Source organism: Populus nigra, chromosome 3 (assembly GCF_951802175.1).
Source record: "Populus nigra chromosome 3, ddPopNigr1.1, whole genome shotgun sequence".
Taxonomy (NCBI): domain Eukaryota; kingdom Viridiplantae; phylum Streptophyta; class Magnoliopsida; order Malpighiales; family Salicaceae; genus Populus; species Populus nigra.
Genome location: NC_084854.1, coordinates 3727452 through 3755338, shown reverse-complemented (window position 1 = coordinate 3755338; position 27887 = coordinate 3727452). Strand labels below are relative to the sequence as shown.

Sequence of the window (27887 nt, the reverse complement as noted above, 5' to 3'; positions counted from 1 at the left end):
AACAGCTTAGCATTTCGCTGTGAATTGCACAGTAAAACACCGAAACAGTTTTAGTATATGTTATTAATTAAAAAGAAAAAAAACAAAAAAAAAATTTCATGTTAACTCGTCAAACCCATGATCCATATCATAAAAATCTAATAATTAACATTAACAAAATTAACATTAACAAAAAAAAATTAAACAAAAAAAAAATTCACTAAAAAAAACATGGAAAAAAGCAAAAACAAACCCATAAAGACAAAAACAAAACAAAAAAAAACAACTCAACATTTCACTGTAGAAATATACAGTGAAATACTGTTTCACTAAGAAGTTTTAGTTTATTGTTAATAATTAATATGGCTACTTCCTTTTCGACAACTGCAAGATAGATTTTCCAGACAATTGTACCACATCGCATTTTAAGAACCAAATAATAATAATAATAATAATTTGATGGTATAACAAAATATTATTGGTCAATCTGAAGGCACAGCATTCACACATGATAGAGGCATTGCCTGTATATCGGCAAGCATGCATCCCAATATCAAAGCTACAAGCATACTATCAATAGCAGTCAAATAACCCAATCCTTACCAACGGAAATAACAAGTCGTAACAAACACTTATGGAGGATATTCTTCATTGAATCAACAAAATACTACTACTGTTCCAAGTATTGAGCAATCTCAAGGAGCAGACTTCTTTCCACTTTCTAGCACCCTGGCTCCAGTAACAATTTGATCCGGCTGAGATTCTCCATGGCTTAACCTGAAACGAGTCTTCAAGATGAGCATGGGAAAAAGGAAATCCATGGACAATCAAGCAAACTGTGACTGACAGAGTAGTGTAATTTCATACGGTGAAGAAACTCGAGCAGGTGTTTTCTAAGCAAGTAAAGCTAGCAATAAACATTAAAATGCATCAGCAGTGGGGTCCATCCCGGCAACATATTACTGTTTGTGTAATTGTACTGCATAAGACAATTAGAAAAATTAAACATCATAAACTGGCTCATACGAAATATGAATAGCTGGATCCTCAGTGGTCGAGCTTAGCCCAATGATTCTGGTAACATAAGAAGAGAGTGGGCGGGCACATTAATAATCAAGCATGTTGCCATAAACAAATTCAAAATGCTAGCATGTAATTATCCTGGGATATCAAATGACATTGATAACATTTTATCAGGGATAATGCTGAGTTCCAAGTCAACCTTAATGTGCTTTTCTATTTACTGGGACTTCATATACTGTTTCTTGCGATGAAGTTTAAATCTCCACATCACAAATTTTCCATGCTTATTTGAAAGGGACTATCGCTGATAACTATTGAGGTTTTTTGGTTACAGAGAACCACTGCCTTTCAGGTCTTGCAAATCTAAACCTAAATCTCACAAGTTGCAAGAACATATTAACACTCTGAGCGGTGGCATGTTTTGCATTAAATACATTTTTATTCTTCTCTCTATATTCAACATGCATAGCATAACATATATTTTTTCAAGGTTCTCAGAGCATTTAAACAAAGTTCAGTTTGTACACGCAACCAAAGCTTTAACCCTGTAAGAGATACTGACCAGTTATGCGCTGCCAAAAGATGACCAGTTTTTAATCTCTATATCTGACTCGATCATCATCACGCCTGTCATTTTCATACCGTTTCCTCTCACTAAAACGAGAATCGTCATATCTAGACCTCTTGGAGTTATCTATCTGCTTGTCCCTCTCATGACCTCTACTTCCTTGCTCTTCTTTCTCCCCTCTTCCGTGCCTTCTACTTCCATATCGCTGATCTACCTCATTCTTTCCATGCCTTCTGTAGTCATCATCCTCTTCTTCATCTCTCTGGTATCTTCTCCCTCTATGATCCTCCTCATCCCTGGCATGTCTTTTCTCCCCTCCACGCTCTTTGTATTCTTGATCATTCCTACTTCCACGTCGTGGTTCATCTTCTTTACGTGTATCTCCAACATGTTCATCATCACGCCCTCTGGATCTAACCAATTTAGAAGAATCACCCTTCTGATCATCCTTACTTTGATATGCTCTATGATCAATGCCATGCCCTTCCTCTTTTCCAATTGTTCGATTTCTTGACTTTGATTCATGCTCCTCATCCTTAGTTGAATCATCTAGTTTCCTTTTGTTCCTCCCCGTTGCTTGAATATCAAGGTTGGTTTTGTCCACAGCTTCTCTATGAGATTGGTACAGTTCTCTGGGTCTATCACCACGGCCAAGATCAGCAGATCTAGAACCCTTCTCTTCTAGAAAGGATTCACGACCACTTCGACCACCTTTGTTATAACCACCATCCCCCCCTCCACTTCTGTTGTTATCAGCAGGAGTCTTTTTCACAGGTTTTCCATGTCTGTAATCACTACCACTGCTGCCAGAATCACTGCTTCTCCTGCTATCCTCACTGACATCATCCAGAGAATCTAGCTTCTTGTCAATTATCTGCCTGTGATCTCCACGTCCACTTTTGTCTAGGAGATTTTTCTTCATGGTTTTCCCATGCCCATCATCACTAGCACTGCTGTCAGAATCAGTGCTCTTGCTATCATCACTATCATCTTTCAGAGAACCTCGCATCTCCTCAACAATTTTCTTCCCTTTCCTACCATAAACTGTATCAGAATCTTCTTCATCACTATCATGCCTCCTCCTACTTCTAATTTTCTCTAATTTCTCATCACCACTAGCATCAGAATCACTATCATTCCTTTTGTGACTCCTACTTGTCAATTCCCTTCTATGCTTTCCTACTTTGTTGAGATCGGATTCACTATCACCTTCACTGATTCTGCGACCATTCCCATGTCTACTGCCATCACCATTCCATCGATCATTAAAACCAGAATTATCATCAGAGTCATGCCTTGCACGAGATTTCTTGTGTTTCTCAACTTCCTGATGCAGATTAACCAGGCCAACATCATCCGCAACATCAGTAGCAGAATCATCACTATCACCAGATCTTCTGCTTTTCTTGAGTTTCTCAGAAATTCTGCTCTTCTTCTTGCCATGGTCGGAATCGGTCTCGTCATCAGTAGCAGAATCATCACTTCCACTGTCATGTCTTCTGCTTTTCTTGTGCCTCGTCGATGTTCTCTTCTTCTTGCCATGGTCAGAATCACTTTCAGTTTCATGATCCCTTCCTCGTCTACCTTTACTATGCTTCTTGCGACTTCCTTTAGCATGCTTCCCACTGCTATCCGTATCAGAAGAATCGTCCCGATGCCTTCTCTTCTTGCTTTCTTCCTTCCGGTGGTGCCTTGACTCGTCAAACTCATCTTCTTTCTTCTTATTTTTCAAGGCTTTAACACCCTTTTTATTTTCATCCTTCTCAACTTCAAGATCTTCAGCCACATGTTTCTTGCGGGTGAACTCTCTATCCAAAAAGGCATGTTCACGTTTCTCACTCCACTTGCTTCCTTCACCTGGGTCATTCTTCCGACTATTTCTTAGTTCATCATCAGTCCCATCAATGCCTTGTTCATCTGGTTCAGACATTCGTATACCAAGAGCAGCCCTTAATGTTTCCATTTGTTTTTCCTTCCTAGCAGCAATTTGATGGGACTGCGTATCTGAAACCCTGATTAACACATTAAAGTCATTATCACATCACTAGGACACAAAGTAGATGTGTGTGTGTGTGTGTGTGTGTGTGTGTGTGGATTTGCCAACACACCCAAAGAGCGGGCAGGTTAGCATTGTGTCCAATTTTTTAGGTTATGACAGCAATATTCCTTTATGTTTCTTTATGTAAATGATTTAAACATGGATAATTTTGTAACTTCAAAATTGTTTCCTTCAACATCTATCATCTATAGTCACTTTCAATTATATATGTATCTACGAGTTCTTCAGTAAAATATATATATATATATATATATATATATATATATATATATTTTGGATTCGAGGAAACCCCACCCCCCGGAAAGCGCACTTTGTGGGCCCAGGTGAGTGAGTAAAACCCCGGCTGTCCCAGGCTCTTCAGTAAAATATAGCCAAATGCTAGAGGCCCAACAACATTTTTTGGCTTGTTGCTGCTGAATTCAAATGCTTTTTTGTCAATTTTAATTGATAAGAGCCAAAAGCTCAAAAACCATTTTCTATAACCTTCATGTACATGCTGCTAAATTAAAAGCCAAGTTACAAAATCTAAACTAAGAAACTATATTTTCTGTGTTAAGCCCCATTCTAAGGATATCCTCTTTGAATTTTCAAAAGAAACATTGTAAATATTATGTATTCACATAGTTGCAGAGTTGGTGCAAGATAGATTTGCAGCAAGCCAAACTTAATGTGAACCTTGGTTATAAACAACAAAAGAAATATGGGCTGTTCTTAATCAAACCAATAGAAACCCAAATAAATCCAGTTTATCCATATTCATGGGGTTGAACTTGATACGGATATGAACGATAAATGAACAAGATAAAAGAAAGGTGAGATGGGACAGTAGGAGATTCTATAGCGTAAGTTATGAAGTTATCCTCACTTCATTATTTAAATAAAATGAGATGTGGGGATATTTTTGTCCCAAAAAAACTGGACACAACACTAAACTGCCCAAAGAATGGGCAGGTCAGCAAATCCAACGAATATAAATGTGTGAGGGCATGTGTGCATTTCATCAGAATTTGAAAAATTTTAACTACCAAGAACGGCCTTAAGCTGTCACTAAAATCAGTTCCAATAAACATAAACAGGCTATAGATCGGGTTAATGTTCCTATTCCCTTCATAAATTTGTTTTTGCGATTAACAGCATATGATACCGGCACACTTTCAATTAATTCCTCACAGCAATATACAAATACCTTAAATTTTATAACATCAATAACATATACAACACCAAAACAGTACCATAAACAACATAATTTACTCAAACACGTCCAAACTACATATTAGCATCTAACCATACACAGCACTTGTACAAGTAGAGCAACTATACCACACAAATTCCCAGTCAAAACAAGACAGTGCCAAATGCAACATTAAAACTGAAACATAACCCAAACCTGTGACCATCAAGAAAAACACAATTCCTTAGTTTGTCTCCAAAACAATCCAAGCACCTAGACCCTAAAATGAACTTGCTTTTATACATGTTTATCAAGTCACCAGCACATCCATCCCACATTAAAACCATCAAACTTACACACAGAGTCAATCTTATAATAGAAATTATGCATAAAACAAATTGACAAAAGAATGAATGGCATCATAAGCATCAAAATTATTGGAAATCGAAAACAAAACAAAACTAAGAAGTCCATAGATTCATTACTTTGTGTCAGAGGCAGTAAGTCCCCCACTCTCTTCGGATGCAGCTTCCAAAGTCTTCCTAGCTTCCTGAAGCTTCTCTTCAATCTCAGCATCAGTATATCCTTGTTCAATCAGCTTGTCTTCAAGCACAACAAGCTTGAGCTGAATTTGCCGCTTGCGATCATGCTCAAGAATTTCCTTATTAGGTTTCTTGGTAATCCCACCAGTCCCCTGATCTCCCTCGAAACCCTTAGTATCATGTGCTACCTTGCCGGTTTTCGGCCTCACGAAAAACTTGTTTGTTTGGATATAACCGTTTGTACCCGACCCCCTCGGGGTCTGTAACCCGATTCCGTTATACATCTGTCCAAATTCAGTAATTGTATTAAAAATCAGAAACCTAATTAACCACACACGAAAAAAACTGACGAATCTAATCAATTTTGCAGTAAATTGAACAAAACTAAACCAAACCCTAAGTAGAGAGAGAGAGAGAGATTTGGATGTTTCATTGCACAAAAAAAAAGAAATTTAAAATTAGGGATTTAAAAGGAAGTCTTGCCTGGAGCAGTAATGAGATGGTCGCAGATGGGGTCTCTCCGTTTTCTGTGTTCCGGAGAAGATTGAGACAAGCGGGATATAGGGAGAGAAGAATCTGACGAAATACAACAAGGAACTGAAGAAATTTTCAGCACTTTTAAGTTGTAATCTTAAAGCTCGTGCACCGAACCAGTGCACCTATAGTCTCTTCGGCTATTTGATCTCAGCCAGATGATGTTAGAGAGAGAGTCGCAGCAGGAGGAAGAAGGGTCTCCTATTAATTTAAGGGGATACGGCTGCCCTTGTTACAACGTGATAATGGGCCTTTTTCTCAAGAAAAAAAAAAAGTGGTAATGGGCCCAGTAGTATGGATAATTGACCTAGTCCAATAGCTACAAACCCAGTGTTTTTTCTATAACGATTGCGTGGAGTAAAATGGTATCTAGGTGGAAGAAGGCTTCGAGTTTATTTGACATTGTTGTGGTTGTTTTTAAAAATATTTTTTATTTAAAAATATATTATAATATTTTTTTATTTTTTTTAAAAAAATTATATATTAGTATATTAAAATTATTTAAAAATAATAAAAAAATATTAATTTCAAGTAAAAAATATAAATTTAAATTTTTAAAATAATATTTTTAAAATATAAAAATAAATAGGTTCTCAACAATAGTAACTCGCCCCTAACAATTGCATGAAGCATCCACATTCTTGCTAGCCCAATCTAATCATTAGATATAATAGCTAATAGGAGCAAGGTTGTAAATTTTGTTCAATTATGTTTTAAATGGCTAGTATATATTATCACGGTTTAAAAAATAAATAAATCAAAATAAATTCTATCTCTTTTAGAATCATGACTTTTCCCAAAAATTCCATTTAATTCTCCCTATCGGAGGAGTGCGGGGGGATCATAGAGTTTCAGATCCAATAACCCACACTCCACTAGTAGTAACTGTGTGTGAATCCACTCACCAACAATGGTGATGACATATGGTACATGCGCTAACAGTAATTCCAGTAGCTCATAGACATGCTAAACACCTTGAAAGATTGATATATGAACTCAAATCATTTTTTGAACCAAATGCTTGTTTTTTTTATAATATTTAAATTGTTTGGATTGTTAATTTGTGTTTGAATTTCAAAATAATTTGATTATTTGTGTTGAATTATTGATTTATTTGTTATGTTTGTGATTGTTTTGTGGATATTAAATATTGATGCATGAGTTATGTTTGGGCCGATTTGATTTGTTTGGATTAACATAAAATTTAAATAAAATAAGTGAAATTAATAAAATTTGTGTAAATATTTGGTGTTTATTTGATTTTGAATCAATAAACAATAATTTGAGCAATAGCTTGGAGGAAAAAAAAGATTATTGGCTCCGTCCTCTGCTTTTGAGCCTGTTCTGGTTTGATTGGTTGTCTTTCTCTGTCCTCTATCCATCTTCTTCACTGAAGTGTGCATACGGGTTCGGTGGAATCTCTCTAATTCCCTTTGCAGAACATGAAAATAAGAACGGCATATGCAATTTCCGGCATGTGCCCTGCTTTCACCGTTCCACTTCATTAATTACTGGATTCTTGTTTCTTAATTGATTTAAAAATTAATAAAAAAATACTCAATTATTTTAGAAATAATTTTTTTCTATTGAGCTTAGCTAAAATGATTTTTTTAGCTAAAAAATAAGTATCATGAATGTGAATGTGAATGCTGTTATGCATGCCTTCCAAGTGTTTTTAATTCATTTCGTAATTGTTCTTGCATAGAAAAAATAAAAATAATTATTTTTATTTTTATCTCGTGAAATATTTTTAATTATTATTTTTTTCATTTAAAGAAGAGGCAGAAAAGGATTAAGATAAAAATATAACCAATTTCTTTTCCCACAAATAGCCCTCTATATATGTATATATATATTTAATAAAATTTTGACAAGTGAAAAGATTATCAATTTAAGTTTGCTAAAAAAACCTAATGCTAATTATAAACTAAATAAAAATAATAATATTTATTTATTCAATCATTTTAAATTTAATAATAATATACATCAATGATAAAATATATTTTTTATATCTTGTATTGTAATATTCCTCATCAACAGAACATGATTTGTGAATTTTTATTTTATATTGTATAACACTGTCAACTATAACTCCGATTTCTGTTTTATTTCGTCTCAATCCTTCTATCTCAACTTACTTTATTCCTTCAATCCCGAAATAATAACCCGACATTATCGACAGAGCTCATTTTCTTCACTAAATTTAACCATAGTTAGCTGACAGGTGTTAAATAAAATAACACCGTAATCAACTTATATTATATAATTTGACAAAAAATAAAACACATAACGCGCTTCAAGATTCCGTTGGACTAGTGAGAGAACCGTGAGCCCAAATGCAACAGCAGCAACACAGAAAAGGTTGTAACGTGGCAAGGAATGGACGGCATTTGACGGTTAATACGGACCGTCGATTATGAATCAAGGGCTATTTATACTCGGAATTGAAGGGTTGGATATAACGGAGAGCTGGAAAGGGTATGGAAGGCTGGGCTTGAAGGGGAGAGAAAGAGAGCATTCGTTTCGTTTTATTGAAGAAGAAGACGAAGCTCTCTGTAGTATTGGTCGGCTCTTCTTCACAGTTTCCAGTGCCAGATTTCTTGCACTTTCTCTCTCTTTCTAGCTAACCAAACATGGGATTTTGAATGGGATTGAAGAGAACTGGATAAATGTCGAGGATCTGTAACTTTTACGGAGACAGAAGAGTTTTAGGTGTGTAATTAAGAAAACGTAATCTGATTTGGTACAAGTGTTGCGTGGTTGAACCTGAAAACGTAGTTAATAACTTGTTGGATTCTCTCTTCTACAGGTACATTTGCAGTGATTTGCAGGTGCTTTTCGCAGGGAGTGAGTTCCACGCTGGATTCTGATTTACGAAACTAATTTTGAGTTTTGAAGATTGGGCTTCGTTTCATTGAGATTTATAGGGAGAAGGTATCAGAATATTACACCTTCGGAGTTCAAAACATAACTCGATTTCTGTGGATGTTTTTCTGGCTAATTCCCTCAAGTAATCACGACTTTGTCTCGTTCTTTTTTGTTTTGCAGATACATTGTGAAAGATTTAAGCCGTTTCAGAGAGAATTCGGAGGACATCTTCACACGGTGTACTGTTAGAGGATACAATTTTAAATCAGATTTCTGGATACACAAAGATCGGAATCTGACATGAAAGTCCTTTGAAATGTCATTCAGTTGAAAATCCGATAAAAGATTTGAATACTGCAAAGACAGAGAACTAGACAAAGCGAAGTGTTGTGAATCGGTGAATAATCATAAGAGACAATTCCTCAAAATCTGAATGATATTGAAAGGTACGAGAATCCAAGTCTTGATTATGCAGTTCAACTCTAGATTGTCAGTTTCGTAGCTGCAATTTACTAGGCCTCCCTGTTTTTTTCCGTTCAGCATCAATTGATTTCTCTGTTTTTGCTTGTGCAGTCTACAGTGTCCCAAGAACAACCAGTAGTTTCTCCGGTAATCAGCAGATTTCTTCAACAAGTTTGAAGTTTTTAGGTAATGTGTCTATCTTTCTCTTCACAGGCTCTCGATTGCTCTCCCTCCCTTCATGGTTTTCGTATTGAGGCCAACCTTTTTCTCTCCGAAGAATTCTTACTTTGACCTCACTTTCTGGTCGGTTTTTTATTTTTCAATTGTTCTTGATGCTTTCTTCCTTTCTTCTCTCTGATTTTGCGTGCAATCAAGAGAACTAGCTTTGCTTTCAATTTTTGTTCTCGCTATCATTTTCTCAGACGACGATCTCCGTTTGTGTTACCAAGAAAACTTCGGCTGAAACAAACTGCTACTCAACTACACCACCTTCGCTTTTGTCTTTTCTACTTTTAAGAGTTTCGACACTCAAAGGGGAGCTAATTGAATTTTCTTCCTCTGAACTTTTGAGAAATTTCTTGTGTGCTTTGTTTCTCCACGCGGATAAAGTTTTTAAAACTTCACAGATGCATTTATAGATTGAATCCACCTCTTACATTTCCACTCATATCCACCTTAAGAGATGCCAATCTCACGGCCACTGTTCAATTGTGAACAATCTAACCTGTAGTATTCACATCCTACGCCAATCTTTATCCCTTTTTTTTGCTTCAATTTCTTCTTTTCCCTTATTTTCTCGCAAGCCAGGGCCGGCTTCTTTTATTTGAATTTTGTGGAAGTTGCAGGAAGCCACGTTAATAGCTTGATCTCCCTCTTTTTTTTTTTTTTGTTGGGATGGGACAGGTGTACAAAAAGTAAATGGAAAAGGATTCATTGAGGAGCAATAATAATGGAAGCACGAGCAACACCACCACCCATAGCAGTGCCCAGAGAACCAGCTTAGATCCCAATGGGCAAACGACGTCGTCTGATTTTGTATTGCAGTGGGGGAACCGGAAGCGGCTCAGGTGTATGAAAGTTCAAGTCAAGGACGTCTCGACCGCTCTGGTTCATAAGACAACTGTTCGGGTGGACCGTCGGGTTGTTAGAGCTGATAACATAGACACCTCTGATCATCAGCCAAGAAGTACAAACAACAGCAGCAGCAACAACAATAATCCCACCAATCACAGTAACGGATATTTTAATCTCCGCCAACGTCCGCCTACTCCTCCACCGCCGCCACCTCAGCGGAGTTTAAGGTACAGATCCATTCCTTTTACCATACAGCACGTGAATTTTAAATGAACTTTTTACTTGATGTGATGAGGAAATTTTGAGCTTATGTGGTGGGGGTGTTGATTCTCTTGAGGTTGTCGGGATGTGGTGGTGGAATATGGATCGGGTTGTGGGCTGGGCCCACGATTCTTACTGGGTCGTGTTTGTCGTTTATTTTATTCAAGCGGCAAATTTACAGTTTTCGTTCCTGAATCATATCTTAGCATTTTTCACCTTCCCTTCGAGGCTCTACATGGTTTGGAAACTTTTTAGTTAGCATATGGATCATAGAGTGACAGTCTTGGGAGATTTTAGGCTTTTCAATAATTGATTAGGGAGGAGGGTTTTGGGTCCCACCGTTTATGTGCACTATTTGGCCATTCCCTCTCAAAAATATCCTTCAACTATTGTCTCAATTTTACACTTAAAACCACTTTTTTATATCAATTTTACTATCATATTTTTAAAAAATCTCAATTAATAACTTCAATCTATTTTAAAGATTTCTATCTATATCTTCATCCAAATTATTTTTTAATATAAAAGATATTTCATTTCTTAGGGAACTTATTTTTTTTATTAATTGATAAATCAAGATAATTTAATGATAAAATTGATATGAGAAATAATAGTCTGGGTGGGAAATCGATACCACCTTAATAGTTTCATGGTATATTTGGGATTTTTCTATATTTTTAAACTGAGTGCCTTAGGATTTAACTTCAACGAAAATCAGCCCATAAATTAGAGCACTACAGAATAATTTCAATAAATGTTTTTTTTCTCCCTTGTCATGAATGATTGATGGTGTGGTTTTCATTGGAAGACTACTTTTCCTTGGGAAATTCGGGGCTTTCTTAGTTTTTGGAGGCATTATGGTGTGGGACTGGAGTCGTTGAATGGAGTAGAGTATTCACAGACGTACATGCGCTGGCTGAGTGGTTCCAGCTGCGGCATTTTCTTAAATGCAGCATTGTCATGGTTGGGCCTTAAGAGAACTCGACACCTTACCTTATCTCTATAGTGCTTTTGATGATCGATCATGTGTATAGGACCCTTCAGTTCTGTGACTTGCGAGCAGAAATAATGAAATGCGTTCACTGTAGGGTAAGGGTATGAGTCTGACATGCATTCTTTAGGTGGGGGTGGACATGGCTGTTCTAGAAATGGATAAGAAGGCCACACGTCGTGGGTGCCCTTGACTTTTAAATCCCCACCTGGCCTGACTGGTGCTGTGATGGCAAATACATGGGCCTCATAAAATATTTCATCTTCAACATGCAACTTGCTACTTTAATGTAACAGGTGCTTAGGGGTTTGATCAAATTCTTGAAAAGATCAAACAATTTTGCTTGCTTGAGTAAAATATTATATGAGGCTTATATTTGTCCACTTTCCGATTGGTCAGGTGGGCGCATGTGTATGGCTCAGAAGTAGAGCTCATGGTAAGTGCATGAAAGCGCCTTCTCTCTAGCCTTCTTCCAAGTCAAAATTGGGTTCTCGAGTAAAATAGGCTGCTGCTCTTTGCTATTTTAATGATCTAGGACGGAGTCCTCAAGAGGGAAACTCCAAGAACTTGATTGATGGTTTTTATACAGAAAGGTAAGAATTTATGAATTGGTCATCACTTACTCTCTGATTTGGGTGATGCAACTTCGTAGCATCGCCCCCCATCTAGGGTTGATCCTTCTGACTGCCAAAACCTTGCTGATAGCTATGGTGATTGTTGAAGAACTAGTTGCAATTTCTCTTAACAGAATTCAGGTGCATACATTAGAAATGTGACATGAATTGTATGCTTTTAGCTAGGAATTCTTTGGTCCCAATGACTGTCGGAATTAACATATTATAGTACAAAGACTGAATTAGGTTTGGCTTTGCCTATTGTAGTTTGGTCTGTAGCAGGCCTATCAAACTTGATCGTAACCTCTCAAATTCTAATCCACAACGGGCATGGGGCGAGTCGATAACATTGAAAAGACAAGCCCCACCCGAGTTACCATAATTGAAGGAAAAAAAAAAAAACACCATCCACCGTTCGATTACACATAGGATTAGGAATCTGGTCCACTTTATCTTACAATTGAATACGTAATCTTAACCCCTAAAAAGGAGCAAAAACAAAATCCAACGGCCACAAAAAACCAGCTAAAAAGACCAGCTGCTCACGTTGGTTGGAAACACGAATAGAAATAGAATCTCCATTCTTCTTTCTCTCTCAAACATAAACAAAGGCATATATAAGAAAATTAAACAACACCTCCCACTAGCACACCCCTCCATTAAAGGCCTATATGGTCCACGAAAGAAGCTAAAAAACCCACAACCCCATTTTCTACGCAAAACCCGTCGAGATTCTAGCCAGTCACACCCACCGATCTATGATCAATCGAAACTCCTCAAAGGGTATTCTTGTAATTTCATAATTACCCACTTCAAATCTTTTTTTTTTTACTACTTTACATAAAAACACTTCAGATGTGTTTCTTTTATTGTATTTCCTAGTCAGTCGTGTCGCATATGGTCTAATTTTGTTTGTTTGATGATGTTTGTTCCATACTTGTGTTGTTAATTTCAATAGGAACTCAGAGAATTCAAGTGTCATGAGAGGAGGCCAGAGTAACGGCGGTGGTTTGAGAAGGATTGCTTCACCGGACAAGGGTGCGCACGATGAGAGAAGCAACAATAACCACCACCACCACCACAGCAGCAGCAACCATGAGAACCATAACCATAATAACAAACCCGCGGCTTCTTCGGATAGCAAGAAAGGAGGAAGGTCATCTTCTGGGGGGAGTGGAGAACCACCGCCGCCACCACCACCACCAGTTTGGCCACCGAAGTTTGTTATTGCTTTAACTAATAAAGAGAAAGAGGAAGATTTCTTTGCCTTTAAAGGGTCTAAGTTGCCTCAAAGACCCAAAAAGAGAGCCAAGTTCATTCAACGCACCCTCAATGTAAGACCCTTCTACTTCCTTGTTTTTTTATTTCAAGTTTTTATTCTAGCAGTCTATGTTTGATTATCTTCTTAATTGTCATTTTACAATCTTATTTGAAGATTAGAAAAAGTAAACCCATAACCACTAGATGATCAGTGTATTGTCTCATTACCTATTTCACCCATTTTGTAGAACTTTCAAAAAGGATAGAATTGTAAAACACAAAAAAAGATCATATGCAGAGTAAGGTACAAGCATTTATATCACAAGGTACAAGTGATGGGTGGCGGTGGAAAAAAGAGAACACAAATTTTAAGGATACCGTCGTGAATTGCAAGTTTAGAGAGTGTACGGATCGTGGAGTAGAGTCTTTTTAAAATATTTAGTTTTTTTAATTTTAACATTAAATCATTAAAAAAATATGATTTTAATATTTTTTCAAATAAAAATCTTTTAAAAAAACTTCAAAAAAACAGAATTAAAAGTTTTGTCAAACGATATATCTGGACCTTGTTTGGGGCAACACAATTGCACTATTGTTTTTTTAATTTTTTGCTTTAAATAATTTTATTTTATCTTTATATTAATTTAATATGCCGAAATAAAAAATAAACTTTTAAAAACAAAAAAAATATTTTAATATGTTTTTAAATAAAAAAAATACTTTTAAAAACAATTATATCTCTCTGACAAACACGGCATCTATTTTGTTCTGCTTTTTGGTGTTTTTCTTTGCCTGTAAAAGCTAGGAAAGCGTGTAAAGTGACAGATGCACTTGTTGCACGTGTCAATCAAGCCGTGGATGTCTACCTATTAACCAATAATAACCTAAGTTTGTTAGCACTAACCTTTTCTCTTCTTTTCTTTCAGTGTATTTCTTAGTTGCTTACTACTAGAAATTAGGGGGGCGCACTGGTAATTTCGAATGTTAAGATTATGATTAAAATTTAAGAATAAATAGGGCATTTGTACCGAAAAGAAACAATTAATAGGAAAATATCATGCGAATAGTTTAATGCATTTTCACAGGCCATTATTTTAGCAATTAATAGGTAGGTGCGCATTCCTTTTTTATCCCGAATATGCCGGGCACTAGAAAGCCATTTGATCAGCTCACAATCTGAGTGGGGTTTGGCTGGCTGAATCATCTGGCACGTGCTAGGTGATCGAATTTTCAACTAAAGATAGATTTATTGATTATTTTTTTTTTTGACTATTTACATGACGATGACGGGGAGAATATTAAATTGATTTGAGTAAAATAATAATAATAATAATACGACTGATCACCCATTATTGCTATCAGCACGATTGTCATTGTGGACCGCCCACACTTAGACAGATATGTTTTGCCATTATTGTTCTTGTGATGCTATAAATTTATGCTTCGGTGATAAGCAACAACCCATGAAACTTTCCTTTGAAAAGAAAAAACCTAGGGAACTCCATTGGGGGCATACAGCTAGCAAGGGTGCGCATCTGGTGTTGAAGTTTGTCAAGGCCCCATTTTTTTTTATATTATAGTTTTGAAATGATAATATTAAAAATTAAAAATATATATTTTAATATATTTTCAAGTAAAAATTGCTTTTAAAAAACATGACGCTATGCTTATCATGATATCATGAAAATTTAGGTTTGTGACAGAATTGTAGTGAAGCATTAGATTAAATTAGAGTAAATGTGTCGGGTGAGGATTTTAATGTACACCACCATGCTTATCTCTAGAGTAGCCGACAAAAGTGACATGAACCTAACGGCGCCTTGTCAATGACCAACTTTTGTTTGGCCCATCTTTTAATCTATTTTCCATTGTAGATTATCTATGTATTTCAGAGTTGTTTTGTGCGATATTTTGGGAATATTGTTTACTTTATGGGCAAATTGCCATTCCTTCATAGCTAAATCTTTTCTTTTTTAAGTGGTGGCTCTTGGTTAAATCGAAGGGGGAGGGAATAGTCCACAATTAAAAATGGTGCTATTGTTATTTATTTTTTTTATTTTTTTGTCCATGAACTGTGTTGGGTTGTGTTTGAAATTTCAATTTTCTAGAGGGAACTCTGATTCTGGTTTATGCTGCGCAGCTTGTGAGTCCTGGAGCATGGCTATGTGATTTGACACTAGAACGGTATGAAGTGAGAGAGAAGAAGATCACCAAGAAGGTACTACTCTAAACGATGAACCATAAGTATTTATTTTCACATCAGCATGATTGTTGCTGTAATGCCGGGTCTATTATGAGCTTGACAAGTAGCATCTTTGTATTTTCCATGTAGAGACCGAGAGGGTTGAAGGCCATGGGAAACATGGATTCTGACTCCGACTAGGAAAAAAACTCTGGACAAATCACAAATGTACCTGGGAGGAAGATGGATGTTGATGACAAAACATCGTTGGAATTTGTTGGGTTTTTTTTTTCTCGGAGGAGGTAAGAAAAATGCTGGCTCCCCCGTACTGTATAAATCATGACCTTTCACCTCCTGCAAGAAAGAAAAGGATAAAATTTCAGTCGTATATGTTTTTTCTTAAAAACAATTCCTTCCTATTCCCTAAGCCTCTAACCTTCGATTTTTTTCAATTGAGTGCTCGTCTTATATAGTGAATTTGATGGGTTATTTTAGGTCAATTGAAGCCTTTTTTTTAATTAAAAAAAGAAACCTGGAATGTTGTTGTTTATAGGAGAGGGAAAAAAAAACCAGGTTTTTACACGAATTCAGGTCCGAGTCCGAACCGGTCATCGAGTTGACCTATGCCTTGGATCTTAAGCAAATGGGTGATGCTGTTCAATGTCGATTTTGCAGTGTATCAAGATACATGTGTTGCTAGGGATGTGTCTCTTGAGAAAGCATCACGACTGTTTTTACTTGCAGGATAATTTAAGGTTAATTTTAAAATATAATAAATCAGGCATCCAGAATTAATCATCGATTGAAATGAGGATAAAATACACTGGTAAGAGGATGTTAGGGATGGTGTTAACGATTAAAAGTATTTTTTTTATAGAAATATGTTATAATAATATATTTTTTATTTTTTAAATTTTATTTTTAATATTCACAAGTTAAAACGATTTAAAAAATCAAAAATCAATTAATTTGAAAAAAAATAATTTAAACTCTTCCCTCCACTCCTTGCCCTCTTTTCGATCAAATGGTCATTTTCTCTGGAAATACTTAAATTCTAAAACCTTTTTTTTAAAGAAAAAAAAAGAGACAAGATCAGAGATATTTGAATACTCAATTTCCGCAAGTATATGTATAGTGGATGGAAAATGGTGTGAAATTAGGGGAGTGTGCCAAGCAAGGATACGATACGATCAGAAACAACGCAATGAAATGCTTGCACCTAGTCACATACTCACGTGTCGTGTGGATTTTATTTGATATCATTTTCCTTCCCTTGAAAATAGATGGGGCTGAGCAATATTTTTTAAATAAAAAAACTGAATTATTCAATCCAATTCGGATAGAAAATTCTTCGAAATTTTGAGAAACAAATAATACGTATAGTCAGCCAATGTTTTTTATGATTAGAATAATACTCAAATAATTTTGGATTATGCAAATTATTTTTTTTATTGTTTTATTATTTATATTTCCAAAACTAAGGGGTTTCTGATTTTCCTCAAACCTCAATGAGTGTTTGTTTTGTGTAATTGTGTTACAACCTATTTTTTAAATTATTTAAAGTCATCAAATAATTTCAGATGTTTTTGAATGAAAATAATAATAAAAAATAATATAGTTTTGAAATATTTTTAATTTAAAAGTTTCTTTTACAATAACAGCACAGGCACACTTAAAATTCGGCTAGTCAAAAATTTATTGGGCTAAGTTTAGCTAGGTAATTGTAACTTTTTTTTTATGATTCTAGGTGAAGACGGTTAATGGGGTAGCAAATAGAAACTTTGGGTTATCCATTTTGATTTATTTTGGTTTACTTGGGTGATTTTGATGATTTTTGATGTCAATAGGTGGTTGAGGAAGGTTTTGATGGTGTTTATTAGATGTTTTTAGGTGAACAATTAATTGAAAGAAGGATTTTCAACTCAAAAACCCTGCTCCATTATTTTTTTACCATCACATAGGTTGGTAGATTATAAATCAGGTAGTGGCAGATAATACGTCATTTTCCCTAAACAGACAGCACATGACCTATTTTTTTTTTAAAAAAAAAATGCGAGCTTAACCCATGCCTAAGCCCCTATTGTAATATTTCACATCAGCTGGTGAGAACTTGGAGAGAGCTTTATATGAGCATGTTCACCTTGATTAGCAAGACACGTTTTAGATCCAGGCGTGGCTACCAAAAACAAATATGTGAATCTATAAAATTAAATAAGATTTCTTTTTTTCTTTTATTATATCTTTGTCAAATGAATCTATAAAAGTAATAAAAATTACTTTTGAAGTAATATAAAATTCTCTCGTACTTTGATGATATAGTGCCTTCAATGAATTTACAAGTAGCCAAAGAGCTTTAATGAGGTCACGTGATCATCGTTGTAGCAGAAAGCAGCCTGGTTCTTAATATATATTAAGAAAACACTAAACCCTGTCAATTTTTTATTGAAGAGCAAGACACATTGCACTGTGAATTGCTAAAGTATAATGATATTCTTACATTTCATACAACAAACAAATGGCCTTTTAATGAAGGTAATATGGTATTTCTTAGGGTGCTCATTTGATATTAAGAAATTAATTGGAGATACAATGGTCTATTAACTATTTTTTACTTAATTAAATTACATAAATATCCTTAACAAGAACTAAAAAAAACAAAGAAAAAGAGGGTCTTTTCCATTATTTCTTTTTTTTTAAAAGACTATAACTTCATTGCTGAAGATGTAAAAAAAAAAACTAAAGAAAGGGTCAAGGCGTATTTTGATATATTTATCATGTTTTTATGTTATAATCTATTTTAATTGGGGGCAAGTCAATATAGGAGAGAAAAATAGTAATAAAAAAGAAAAAGTAGCTTGTGCATGCCATGCACGAGCCAACAAAGTGAAAACTGTCTGTAACCTTCGAGCAATGCATGCGATGTCATCTAACAGCCAAAAATATCAAATTGTTATGTTGTCCAAAGCATCATGTGGCAGTCAACTGATGGTGCGATGCATGTAGTCCAATTTGCGGTGGTTTGACGCGGGTACGGTTTTTTCTCCTCCCTTCTCTTTTCTTTCTCTTTCCTTAAAATCCGTGCAGTTAACCAAATTTCAAAGTTGACCTCTCATTTATTTTTTTCTTTCAATTGTGATCATTCTTCTTTTAATTAGTTTTTATTTGTTTTGTATTCTTTTCTATAATTTCTTTCTTTCAGTTTTATCTTTTTTTTATATTGTTTTATTTAGTTTTAAAATTAAATATGATACTCATTCTCTTGATTGTTGTTTTTTTTATTTTCCTGATTTGTTTAATTTTTTAATTTTATCCCTTGACATTTTATTTCATTTATTTTCTTATCAAATCTTGGTCCCAATTATTTTAATTTCTCTTCTTCTATCATTTTTTTTGTTTGTTTTCTTCAATTTTGTCCCTCCACGTCTGAATTCACTTAGTTTTTTGTTCAATTCTAGTTCTCATTCTTTGTATCTCTCTTTTTTACCCCTTTCTTATTATTTTTTTTTTCAAATTTTTCCTTGATATTTTATCTCATTTATTTTCATATCCAATTTTGATCTTTATTCTTTTAATTTCTCTTTTTTTTTTTATCATTTTCTTATTTTATGGGATGATTATGGGTTACAGATTAGTCAAGTTAACTCGAGGTATTTCAGATTTTTTTTAATATTTGTTTTTTAATTTATTTTTTAGTTTTATCTCTTGACCATAGGTACTGAGTTTCAAACTTTCTTATTTTTTATTTTTTTTTATTTATAAATTTATCTTGAATTAACTTAAGGTGAGTCATTTTTATTTTCATTGTTTCTTTTTTATTTCAATTTGAACTTTTTTTCTTGATTATTTTTTTTAAAAAATAAAATTTCAGTCCTCATCTCATCTCATGATGTGATTTGCAGGTGGGTTAACTCAAATATTTTTCTTTAACATTTTGTTTTTTTTTAATTAATTTTGTTTTTTAGTTTTATCATTTAAGATTAGATATTGAACTTTAAGTGTGATGATTTTTTTTATTTTTAATTCAATAAAATATCCTGATCTCACATCTCACATACTAGTCAAATCATCACCTTTACATCATTTTCTACGTTTTAAAAAATATTGTCTTAGACCCGTGGTAGTATAGCGAGGACAAAAAAAATCTAGTACTAGCGACAAAGGGAAAGCACTCAAGCAGCAGCCTTGAGGAAGACAAGCATAAATACCAAAAAGAAACGGTGTCAATAGATTCTATAAAATGGGACTCTCTTCTCCACAGTAATCTTTCTTTTCGACTGTCTCATTTATTTCTAATTAAATATTACAGGTATGAATGCGATCAGATCAGTTCAATCCTGCATTGGAAGATTAACTTCCCTCATAACTTTTGCAGCATCCTCGGGCAAAACAGGATTTATGTAACAACCAGTTCCAATTTCAAAACCCCCAACCCCACTTAATTGAGGGACGATCTGTAAGAACCAGTGAGTATAACATGATTCTGATTCTTTAACCTGAACGGGAGAAGTCTGGATCATGAAGTTAAATGGTGGGTTGTTCAGTTGTAGAGAAATCTTCCTAAGCATGAGCTTCAGCAATCCGCCGAGATCAACCATCTGCAGAATTGCATATAAATCAGGATAAAATGATAATCACAGAGAAGGACCCTACTATGAGCAATGAAAATTACACAAAAAAACTAGTATCTATGGCTCAAAACCATCACATGGTTTACAGGTTACATAAAGTACATGAATAAAATGTACATATCTCATACTTCACAGAGAAAAACAAGTTGAAAGAATTTTACATGCAGAATCATAGTCTATTGCTTTATCATAAACTCTAGCAAGTTAAGTTATCCTTAAATAAACATCCACATTAAATCTGCATTTATCTCATTAATCTACTTTTAGGTATTCCATCTGATGAGATCTTAGTTTTTCACAAATAAATATAAAGCTTATTAGCTTTATAATTGTCTATGTACTAACAATCGTTCTTTGTATTTCTGAAGACAAAAGAAAAAATCTTTCTGTTCTTTGGAAAAACTATAACAATAATTATCAAAACAAAAGGGATCCAAAGACACCTTTCAAACGTATTCTGTACATATTTTAAGGTTTGAGGTCTAAACTGGCACAGGGCAGTAGTTGCTCCAAGCTCAAGCCACAAACACTTAAAATCAAAATTCTGGGTTCAACAAAATCAAGAAATACCACCCTTGTTTCTCATTGTGGTTTAAATTTGAACTAACAAAATATTCTAAAGTATCACACATGTATATAATGATTTTTTGATGAATGTCTTCATACCCTTTTTCCTCTTTAGAAGTTGTAACTACCAATAATTGTAGCATAGAACTCATCAAAAATGATAATTATATCTCTATGATCCTCAAAATTTGAAAATTTGTGCAAAATAAAAGATCCGATTTGTAGAAAGTAGAACCAATAACTGAGAATTTACCTTCTCAAAATCAAGTTCATGGAAATGAGAAGAGTGAACCCTGGGAATAATCCATATCTCAAAAGGGAATGTGGCAGCAAAAGGAACAATGGATATAAAATGGGATGATTCATCAATCAAGAGTTCTTTTGCTCGAACTTCACAGAGACTGCATTTTCCAGTCTTTTCAAAGTGCTCCTTCATGCCCTCAAGTCGAGCAGAAACTGATGAAGGAATAACGGGAAGAGCCAGTATCTGGCTATGAGAATGACTCATCGATGCTCCAGCAGATGCACCGTGGTTCTTGAACACCTTAAAGTGGAAAGCAAAGACCGTTGTTATAGACAAACACGAAAAAGAAAACCATAGCTCAACTTGTTTTGCTACAAATTTAAGATTCGAGAAAAAAAAACATCACCAAAAGCACTGAACAATCTGCTCATACTTTGAACATGACCAAAAACACACACAAATTCACTAAAAAGAAGAAGAAAAAAAACCTGCACGTATTTAATGGATTGAACACTCATAATCTGCTGAATCCTCTTCTTATGAGCCAAAAAAACTTCACCAATCTCTCTCGGCTCCATATCACTTAGCTGGACCGAATGAATTGGATTCTCTATCACCACATCGTGAAACCCAAAACCTCCAATGACCCGACCTGGAAACTCCATGCCCTGCTTTTCCTCACATGGGCACTCAAGATTTCTGCTCAGGGCAGGGTAGAGATTCTCAATCACCCGGAGTTTCCAATTCGGGTCATTCAGGTCGGGTGGGACTCGGAAGATCTCGGGCGCACACTCATGCTCGTTGCCGATGCAGAAAGGGCATAAGGAATTGTTGTTGGGGTTGGGGTTGGGGTTTTGAGGGTTTTTTGATTTAAAATCAGTGGGTCTTTTTGCACGGACAGGTGAGAAAATGACCCATCGGTTTGTTACTGGATCGTGCCTCAGTTCGGGGCTCCGACCACCGTTTTGATGTTGTGATGCCATTTCTTTCTAGATCACTTCTATATTCTACTTGTTGAGGTTCTTTATCCCCACCGACTCGGTTTGCTCGGCTTGAGTGTCATCTTAATTAGGTTTGTTTTAATAAAACGATATTGTTTTAATTGTTTTATATATATATATATATATATATATATATTAAAAATACATCTAAAACATCGTAGAAATTGACTGGTTAAGTTTCCAGAGTAGGCCTTCTGTACGACGTACGCAGGCTCTGCTGCTACTTCGGAGCAGCTGTATAAAGATGGGTGATTTTAGAAGATGTGACTAGGTTTTGCTGTGTTTGGGCCTTGGCCTCTGAAGGTACCCGGGAAAAGACAACCTTATCCTTCACCCATCTAATTCACCGGCAAAGTTAAGATTCAATAACCATGCGATGAAGTTTGTCAAACAAGTTTTCAGCATTTTAAGAAGATTCTACGATCCATCTAAATCTAAAATATTGGTGTTTGTTTTTTTGCATTTTAATGTCTATTTTTAGAGTATTTTTTAAATTATTTTTAACTAAAAAGTACTATATTAATATTTTTTATATAATTTTGATTTAATAATGTAAAAAATAAAACAAGATATTTTAATATATTTTTAATTAAAAAATAATTTATATCACAGTATTAAATACATAACAAACACGTAAGGAAAAAAAACTCTACTTTTTAGCCTTTATCATTTAAAAAAAAAACACTTGTGCCTGGAACTGCATCACATTAACCTCTAATCTAATAAAAAAAATTATTAATAAATTTTAAAGCCACTAAAAATTTATATAATTATTAATTTTAGAACTTATTAAATTAATTAAAATACATATAAACTTACCCGAAACATTATCATTAATAAAAAAAATAAAAACATCACCGAAATTTCCAGATCATTACTGTTGAGGAAAGAGAATCTATTGTCCTTTGGTTACAGCTGTCCAGTTTAATGACGCGGTGAATGTGAGAGCGTAGTAATCTAACAATTCCCTATTGCAACCATATACTATTGATTAAGCTGACAATAATATTCTTCTTCTAATAAACATATTAATTCTTCCCATTTCACATGGTTTTAGAATACGTGGACTCTGATGATTGGTTAGTTTAGCATGAAGCAAGTGGAAGAGGACATCAGATTTTGCGTCCTGCTGGAATAATAACAAATCCATAATTAATTCAGCATAAACAACGGGGAAGAGAGCAGCTGACTCATGGTCTCCTGAATTCAACGATGGATTCTTGTGTGTTCTAGACAGGTGACAGCAAATATTAAATCAAGCACTAGGATTTTTTGTCTCAGTTATTACAAACCGTTTTTAAATTGCTTCTGTTACGTTTTCAAAATATATTTTATTTGAAATTATATTATATTAAATTAATATTCTTATTTTCTTATTTTAATATATTTTCTTATAAAACTCATTATTCCACGCGAATTATTCCTAAATTCTTATTAAATCATACATACAATGTTTTAAATGGTATTTGTGATAGTGGTAGATATTATTTTTATATTTTTTAGAAATATATTAAAATAATATATAATTTTATTTTTTAAAATTTATTTTTGATATAAATACACTAAAATAATACAAGTATACATAAAAAAATTAATTAGAAATAAAAATAAAATAAATTTGACGAAACAGTGGTTAGTGGTTGCGCTGCTGAGCCCCTTAATTAACCCAAAGCTTTAACATTGGGGAAGCTTTTTATGGGTGTGTTTATTAGCAATAATCACATCCACGTTACCATGGTTAGCACAAACTAATTGTGATTAAATAAACAAGAGGGTTATTTATCATTAATTAAAGAGCATTTAGGACTTGTGACTCGCAAGTTTTCTCTGGTAAATAGGAGATCTAAATTTCTAGTCATCCCAAACCCAAGAGCCTTACACGGCTCGAACAAAGGACATCCTCAATGAGCTATGCAGGGACCAATCATCAAGCGACACAGCTGCGGTGGCCTGTGACTTACAAGTTAAGCATTTCTATGAACACATTAAAGTGGCCTGAAAACGTGGCAGGCATAATCGGGATTCCTTTCCCTGGAAAGGAAAGGCATTAGAGGACTGTTTCAAGTGGAGCCAGCATTGGTCAAGAGACCACTAAGCTTAGTGGTTAAGGAATTCAAATTAATCTGCATTACCCATTAATCACAGAGGAATTAAAATTACACGTAATAACCCAAATTACATAGTATTTAAAAATAGAATATTTACATTTCCTTACTCTCGTGACTGTTTGGCTTCCAGATTGTTCCTTGTCTCTTTTTATGCCCAGTTTTAAAAATTAATTTTAATATAAAATGACAGAAGTTCCAATCGCAGAAAAAATAAAACAATAAATCCATAAATAAATGAAAACATAAATTAAAAAGAGCATAAAGACTAAAATAAACCAATGAATTTATTCATAATAATAGTGCAATCCACAATAACCAACTGTGCACCACCAACAATACGATAAAAACCTCAAACACTAAATCTCTAGAATACTCATATATACCACTCTCACTAAACAACCCTATATTCTCCGCCCGTAAAAACCCTCGTCGCTAAATAAATCTCAAACCCACACCCAGTCTCCAAGCTCCATGTAGCTCCTTCAGATCTTGAGTCCGTATCCAAGGAAGAGAGACACGATGGCTGCGACAAAGACCGAGCCCAAGGAAGGATAGATCCCGGCAGCGGCGGCGGTTGGTGCAGGAGCTGGAGATGACATAGGAGCAGCGGCGTGAACGGCGAGCACAGTGAAGGCTAAAGCCAAAACGGCAATGAGAGTTGCTTTTGAGAGTGCCATTTGTTTGCTTACTGTGGTTTTTGAAATTTGAAGAGAGAGAATGCAAAAGAAAGTTTCGTGGTTTTTGAAGAGAAGTGATTGGTAGAGGCAGGTAAGGGGCGTTTATATAGGGGAGAGAGGGGTGGGGGAGGGTTTGGGCAGTGTTGCGGGTAGCGTGGGATGCCCGAATCTACAGGCTGGCATTTATTGGTTTTCTGACAGCTTGCAAATGATGGTTTTTCGTTCTGTAATTTGAAGTGAGTGTTTTGTTTACACGGCGCCGTTTATAGCATGAAGTGGTGTCGTATAGCCGTATAGTGTTCTTCTAAAAAAATGCCTATATATATAAAAAAATAGAACAGATACTTTCGGCATGCTAAAATTAGGTAAACTCACACTGACGCAGAGTTTAGAGCGTGTAAGACACTTCCGGATATTTTCTAGCCGTTTTTGGCGGGTCTTGATTGTTCCATTTGTATCGTAAATGTCTTATGGATTTTTTAGTATTGGGATTTTTAAATTTCTAAATTTTCCTACACCATTACTTCCACATTAATCATCGGTATTTTTTTCAATAACGGAAAATAAATTCAAATCCGAAAGTTCTAGAAAGAAGAGGACGGAAATATCAACGGTTAGGTCTTTGATTTCATAATTAAATGTTGGCATATATTTTAAAGAGACGTGTTAAGAAAATTAAAAATATATCTAAAAACCCTGAAGCCAACTCATTTTTTAAACTCGTAACACCAATTATAAAAATTAGATTATATTATAAAAAAATAAATTAAAAAAAATACTGATCGACTTTTTAGTTTTTAAACAGTACAGTAACAAATAAAAGAAGGCAGCCAATATAATAACTTCAAAAAAAAAAAATTGGATCAAGCGTGCTAGACAGCTAGAGAGCATCGAGTATCGATATTAATGGCAGTCTACTCGTCGTGATTGCTGGAGTCTTGTATAAAATGCTGCTTAAACTCGTGCAAGGTATAAAGATAAGGCAAATCTATGGAGAAGCAGTAGCAAAGGAGTCGATTTTACTTTTATAATTGATTTTGAGAGGATTTCATAGTCGAATGATCAAACCATTTAAATCTCTATTTTATTCGTATTCAATTTGATTGCTTGTTTAATAATTTTCATATTTCCGTATTTTTCCATTTGAGTTCGTAAAATATATAATAGATAGGTGGTTCGCAGATCATGTTAGAATTAATAGTATTTTTTAAAAAATAAAAAAATTATAACCTGGTTTATTGATTTAAATAGATTTAATAGTTTTGATTAATTTAATAATATAATTATAAATAAAATGACAATGACTAATAATAATAATAAAAAAGAATGCCTGTAGATATTATTAAAAACACCTTGTAAATATTTTTAAAATATCTCAACAATATTATTTAATAACAAAGTAAAAATTAAATAAGAACAAGACAACCCTATAAAGAGAAAAATAAAATAAAATTAAATGATCAATTACTAGCAAATCAAATGTTGAATAACAAATTAAAAACAAAATCAATTTTAAAAATTGATAAAAAAATACTGACTCTAGTTAGCACGATAAATTCGCAGCTAGCTTGCAAGGATGAAATAACCTCGTATAAAAGAAACTAAAAAAAACAATTAAGATCAACTCCTAAACAAACAAAATAATTAAAGACGAAAATGAAATATATATATATATATATATATATATATATATAAAAAATTGAGTCAACTTAGGTTAACTCGATTAATTTGTAATCCAAGATGTAAGATCAAAATAATCCCATAAAAAAATGAGAGAAATTATAAGGTTGAAAAAAATATTAAAATCAAACTAGTCTATTATTTAAAATTAATATCTGAATCACGAGAGCATGTTATACCATATACAATAAACCTAAAAAAATTAACAAGTAAAATTCTTAAAAAAAACAAGAACTCAATCTAAGTATAAAAATAAAATAATGATATACAAGATTTTTTTAAAAATAAAAACCTAAAAACGTGTTCAAAATCATTTGCCAAAAAAAATGCACAACGCAATTACCATTGGCGAGGGTGGATTTCTAGCCTACCACGTGAGAAAGACTTCAAAGACATTGAACAAGAAAGCAGCTGTCATAGATATGATTAAAATGTGGTACCTTACAATGCTTATTAAATTGGACCGCAATGAAAACACGCTGGCACAATACGCGGGGTTTTCACTTGTTAATTCGTGTGAAACAGCAGCTGAGGGTGTCGAGTATGATTTCTGTGCGCGTGGGATATTATTCGGGAAGGAATGTTCAGCGCAGTTAATAACGGGATTCCGTGATCGCTGGCTCACACGGGGACCACGTACCCTGCAAATAAGGCCAGGTGTTAGAGGACACGTTGATGACCGTTTTGGTTTCTATTTTGATTTTTTTATTTTACAGCGAGCAACCGCGTTGTTTGTTATTGATTTCCAGCACTTCCAGAAACTTCCCTTCTCGTGGCCTCCTCGTTGAACCTGCATTTTAAAGGTGTGGTTCTCGAAAACAGTATGGGGAAGCATGGATGGATTAGATGCCAAGACTCTTCTAAGAAAATGTATCTGAATTGGCTACAAACTCTGGCCGCTTATTATTTTTAAAATATTAAAAGATAGAACTAGAAAATTGAAACTCTGACACGAATATTGTGGTAATAAACTGAAACTCTAATACGTTATTAATGTGGTTATAGTTATTTTTTAAAGTGATTTTTATTCAGAAATATATTAAAATAATATTTTTTATATTTTTTAAAAATAATTTTTAATATTAGTACATCAAAATAATTTAAGAACATCAAAAAATATTAATTTAAAATAAAATAAATTTAAATTTTTTAAAAACACTTTTGAAACACAAAAATAAACAGAATCTAGAATTACTAACACCCTCTTCAAAGCAAAACAAATTGAATTGGAGTGCACAAGTTATTTCTATTTTTCTCTTTTAATTGCATAATAAAATAATTTAATTATCCTTGATTTTAAAATTTCTTAAACTTATACATGGGAGTTCTTCGATCTTTTCAACATTTTTTTTTCTTTTTTGTAATTTTCAGTTGGACTGCCAACAGATCTAGTT

The 27887-nt window shown here is 34.2% G+C and overlaps 3 protein-coding genes across 4 annotated transcripts; 1 reads left to right on the top strand and 2 right to left on the bottom strand.

The window, feature by feature from the left end:
- Nucleotides 1–402: 402 nt before the first annotated feature.
- On the bottom strand, nucleotides 403–6070 carry LOC133690114 (uncharacterized). Of its 2 annotated transcripts, XR_009841394.1 has the most exons (5): nucleotides 5826–6070; nucleotides 5286–5626; nucleotides 1565–3582; nucleotides 847–958; nucleotides 403–756 (listed from the first exon to the last, which is right to left on the bottom strand). XR_009841394.1 is itself a non-coding variant. In XM_062110305.1 (4 exons), exons 2-3 carry the CDS (start codon nucleotides 5624–5626, stop codon nucleotides 1596–1598), a joined length of 2328 nt encoding a protein of 775 aa, XP_061966289.1. In that variant the 5' UTR covers nucleotides 5826–6070; the 3' UTR covers nucleotides 403–756; nucleotides 1565–1595. The 2 variants fall into 2 exon arrangements, 1 of the variants encoding a protein (XP_061966289.1); XM_062110305.1 differs by lacking the exon at nucleotides 847–958.
- Nucleotides 6071–8321: 2251 nt separating this feature from the next.
- Nucleotides 8322–15976, top strand: LOC133689644 (uncharacterized). Its single transcript, XM_062109594.1, has 8 exons — nucleotides 8322–8588; nucleotides 8686–8810; nucleotides 8925–9190; nucleotides 9318–9392; nucleotides 10110–10507; nucleotides 13105–13480; nucleotides 15547–15624; nucleotides 15739–15976. Exons 5-8 carry the CDS (start codon nucleotides 10125–10127, stop codon nucleotides 15787–15789), a joined length of 888 nt encoding a protein of 295 aa, XP_061965578.1. The 5' UTR covers nucleotides 8322–8588; nucleotides 8686–8810; nucleotides 8925–9190; nucleotides 9318–9392; nucleotides 10110–10124; the 3' UTR covers nucleotides 15790–15976.
- A 3814-nt stretch (nucleotides 15977–19790) lies between these two features.
- Nucleotides 19791–22121, bottom strand: LOC133688619 (ADP-glucose phosphorylase-like). Its single transcript, XM_062108166.1, has 3 exons — nucleotides 21516–22121; nucleotides 21037–21327; nucleotides 19791–20183 (listed from the first exon to the last, which is right to left on the bottom strand). The coding sequence occupies exons 1-3, from the start codon at nucleotides 22008–22010 to the stop codon at nucleotides 19917–19919; spliced, it is 1053 nt and encodes a 350-aa protein (XP_061964150.1). The 5' UTR covers nucleotides 22011–22121; the 3' UTR covers nucleotides 19791–19916.
- Between the last annotated feature and the right edge of the window lie 5766 nt (nucleotides 22122–27887).

Bases quoted from the DNA above. Each gene is read 5' to 3' on its own strand.
- LOC133688619 (XM_062108166.1), bottom strand. From the start codon at position 22,010: ATGGCATCACAACATCAAAACGGTGGTCGGAGCCCCGAACTGAGGCAC. The intron at 21,328-21,515 runs GTTTTTTTTCTT...TTCCACTTTAAG, and splicing joins AATCCATTAAATACGTGCAG to GTGTTCAAGAACCACGGTGC. The intron at 20,184-21,036 runs GTAAATTCTCAG...GCAATTCTGCAG, and splicing joins ATGAACTTGATTTTGAGAAG to ATGGTTGATCTCGGCGGATT.
- LOC133689644 (XM_062109594.1), top strand. From the start codon at position 10,125: ATGGAAAAGGATTCATTGAGGAGCAATAATAATGGAAGCACGAGCAAC. The intron at 10,508-13,104 runs GTACAGATCCAT...TAATTTCAATAG, and splicing joins CCACCTCAGCGGAGTTTAAG to GAACTCAGAGAATTCAAGTG. The intron at 13,481-15,546 runs GTAAGACCCTTC...TATGCTGCGCAG, and splicing joins TCATTCAACGCACCCTCAAT to CTTGTGAGTCCTGGAGCATG.
- LOC133690114 (XM_062110305.1), bottom strand. From the start codon at position 5,626: ATGTATAACGGAATCGGGTTACAGACCCCGAGGGGGTCGGGTACAAAC. The intron at 3,583-5,285 runs GTAATGAATCTA...TGTGTTAATCAG, and splicing joins CTTACTGCCTCTGACACAAA to GGTTTCAGATACGCAGTCCC.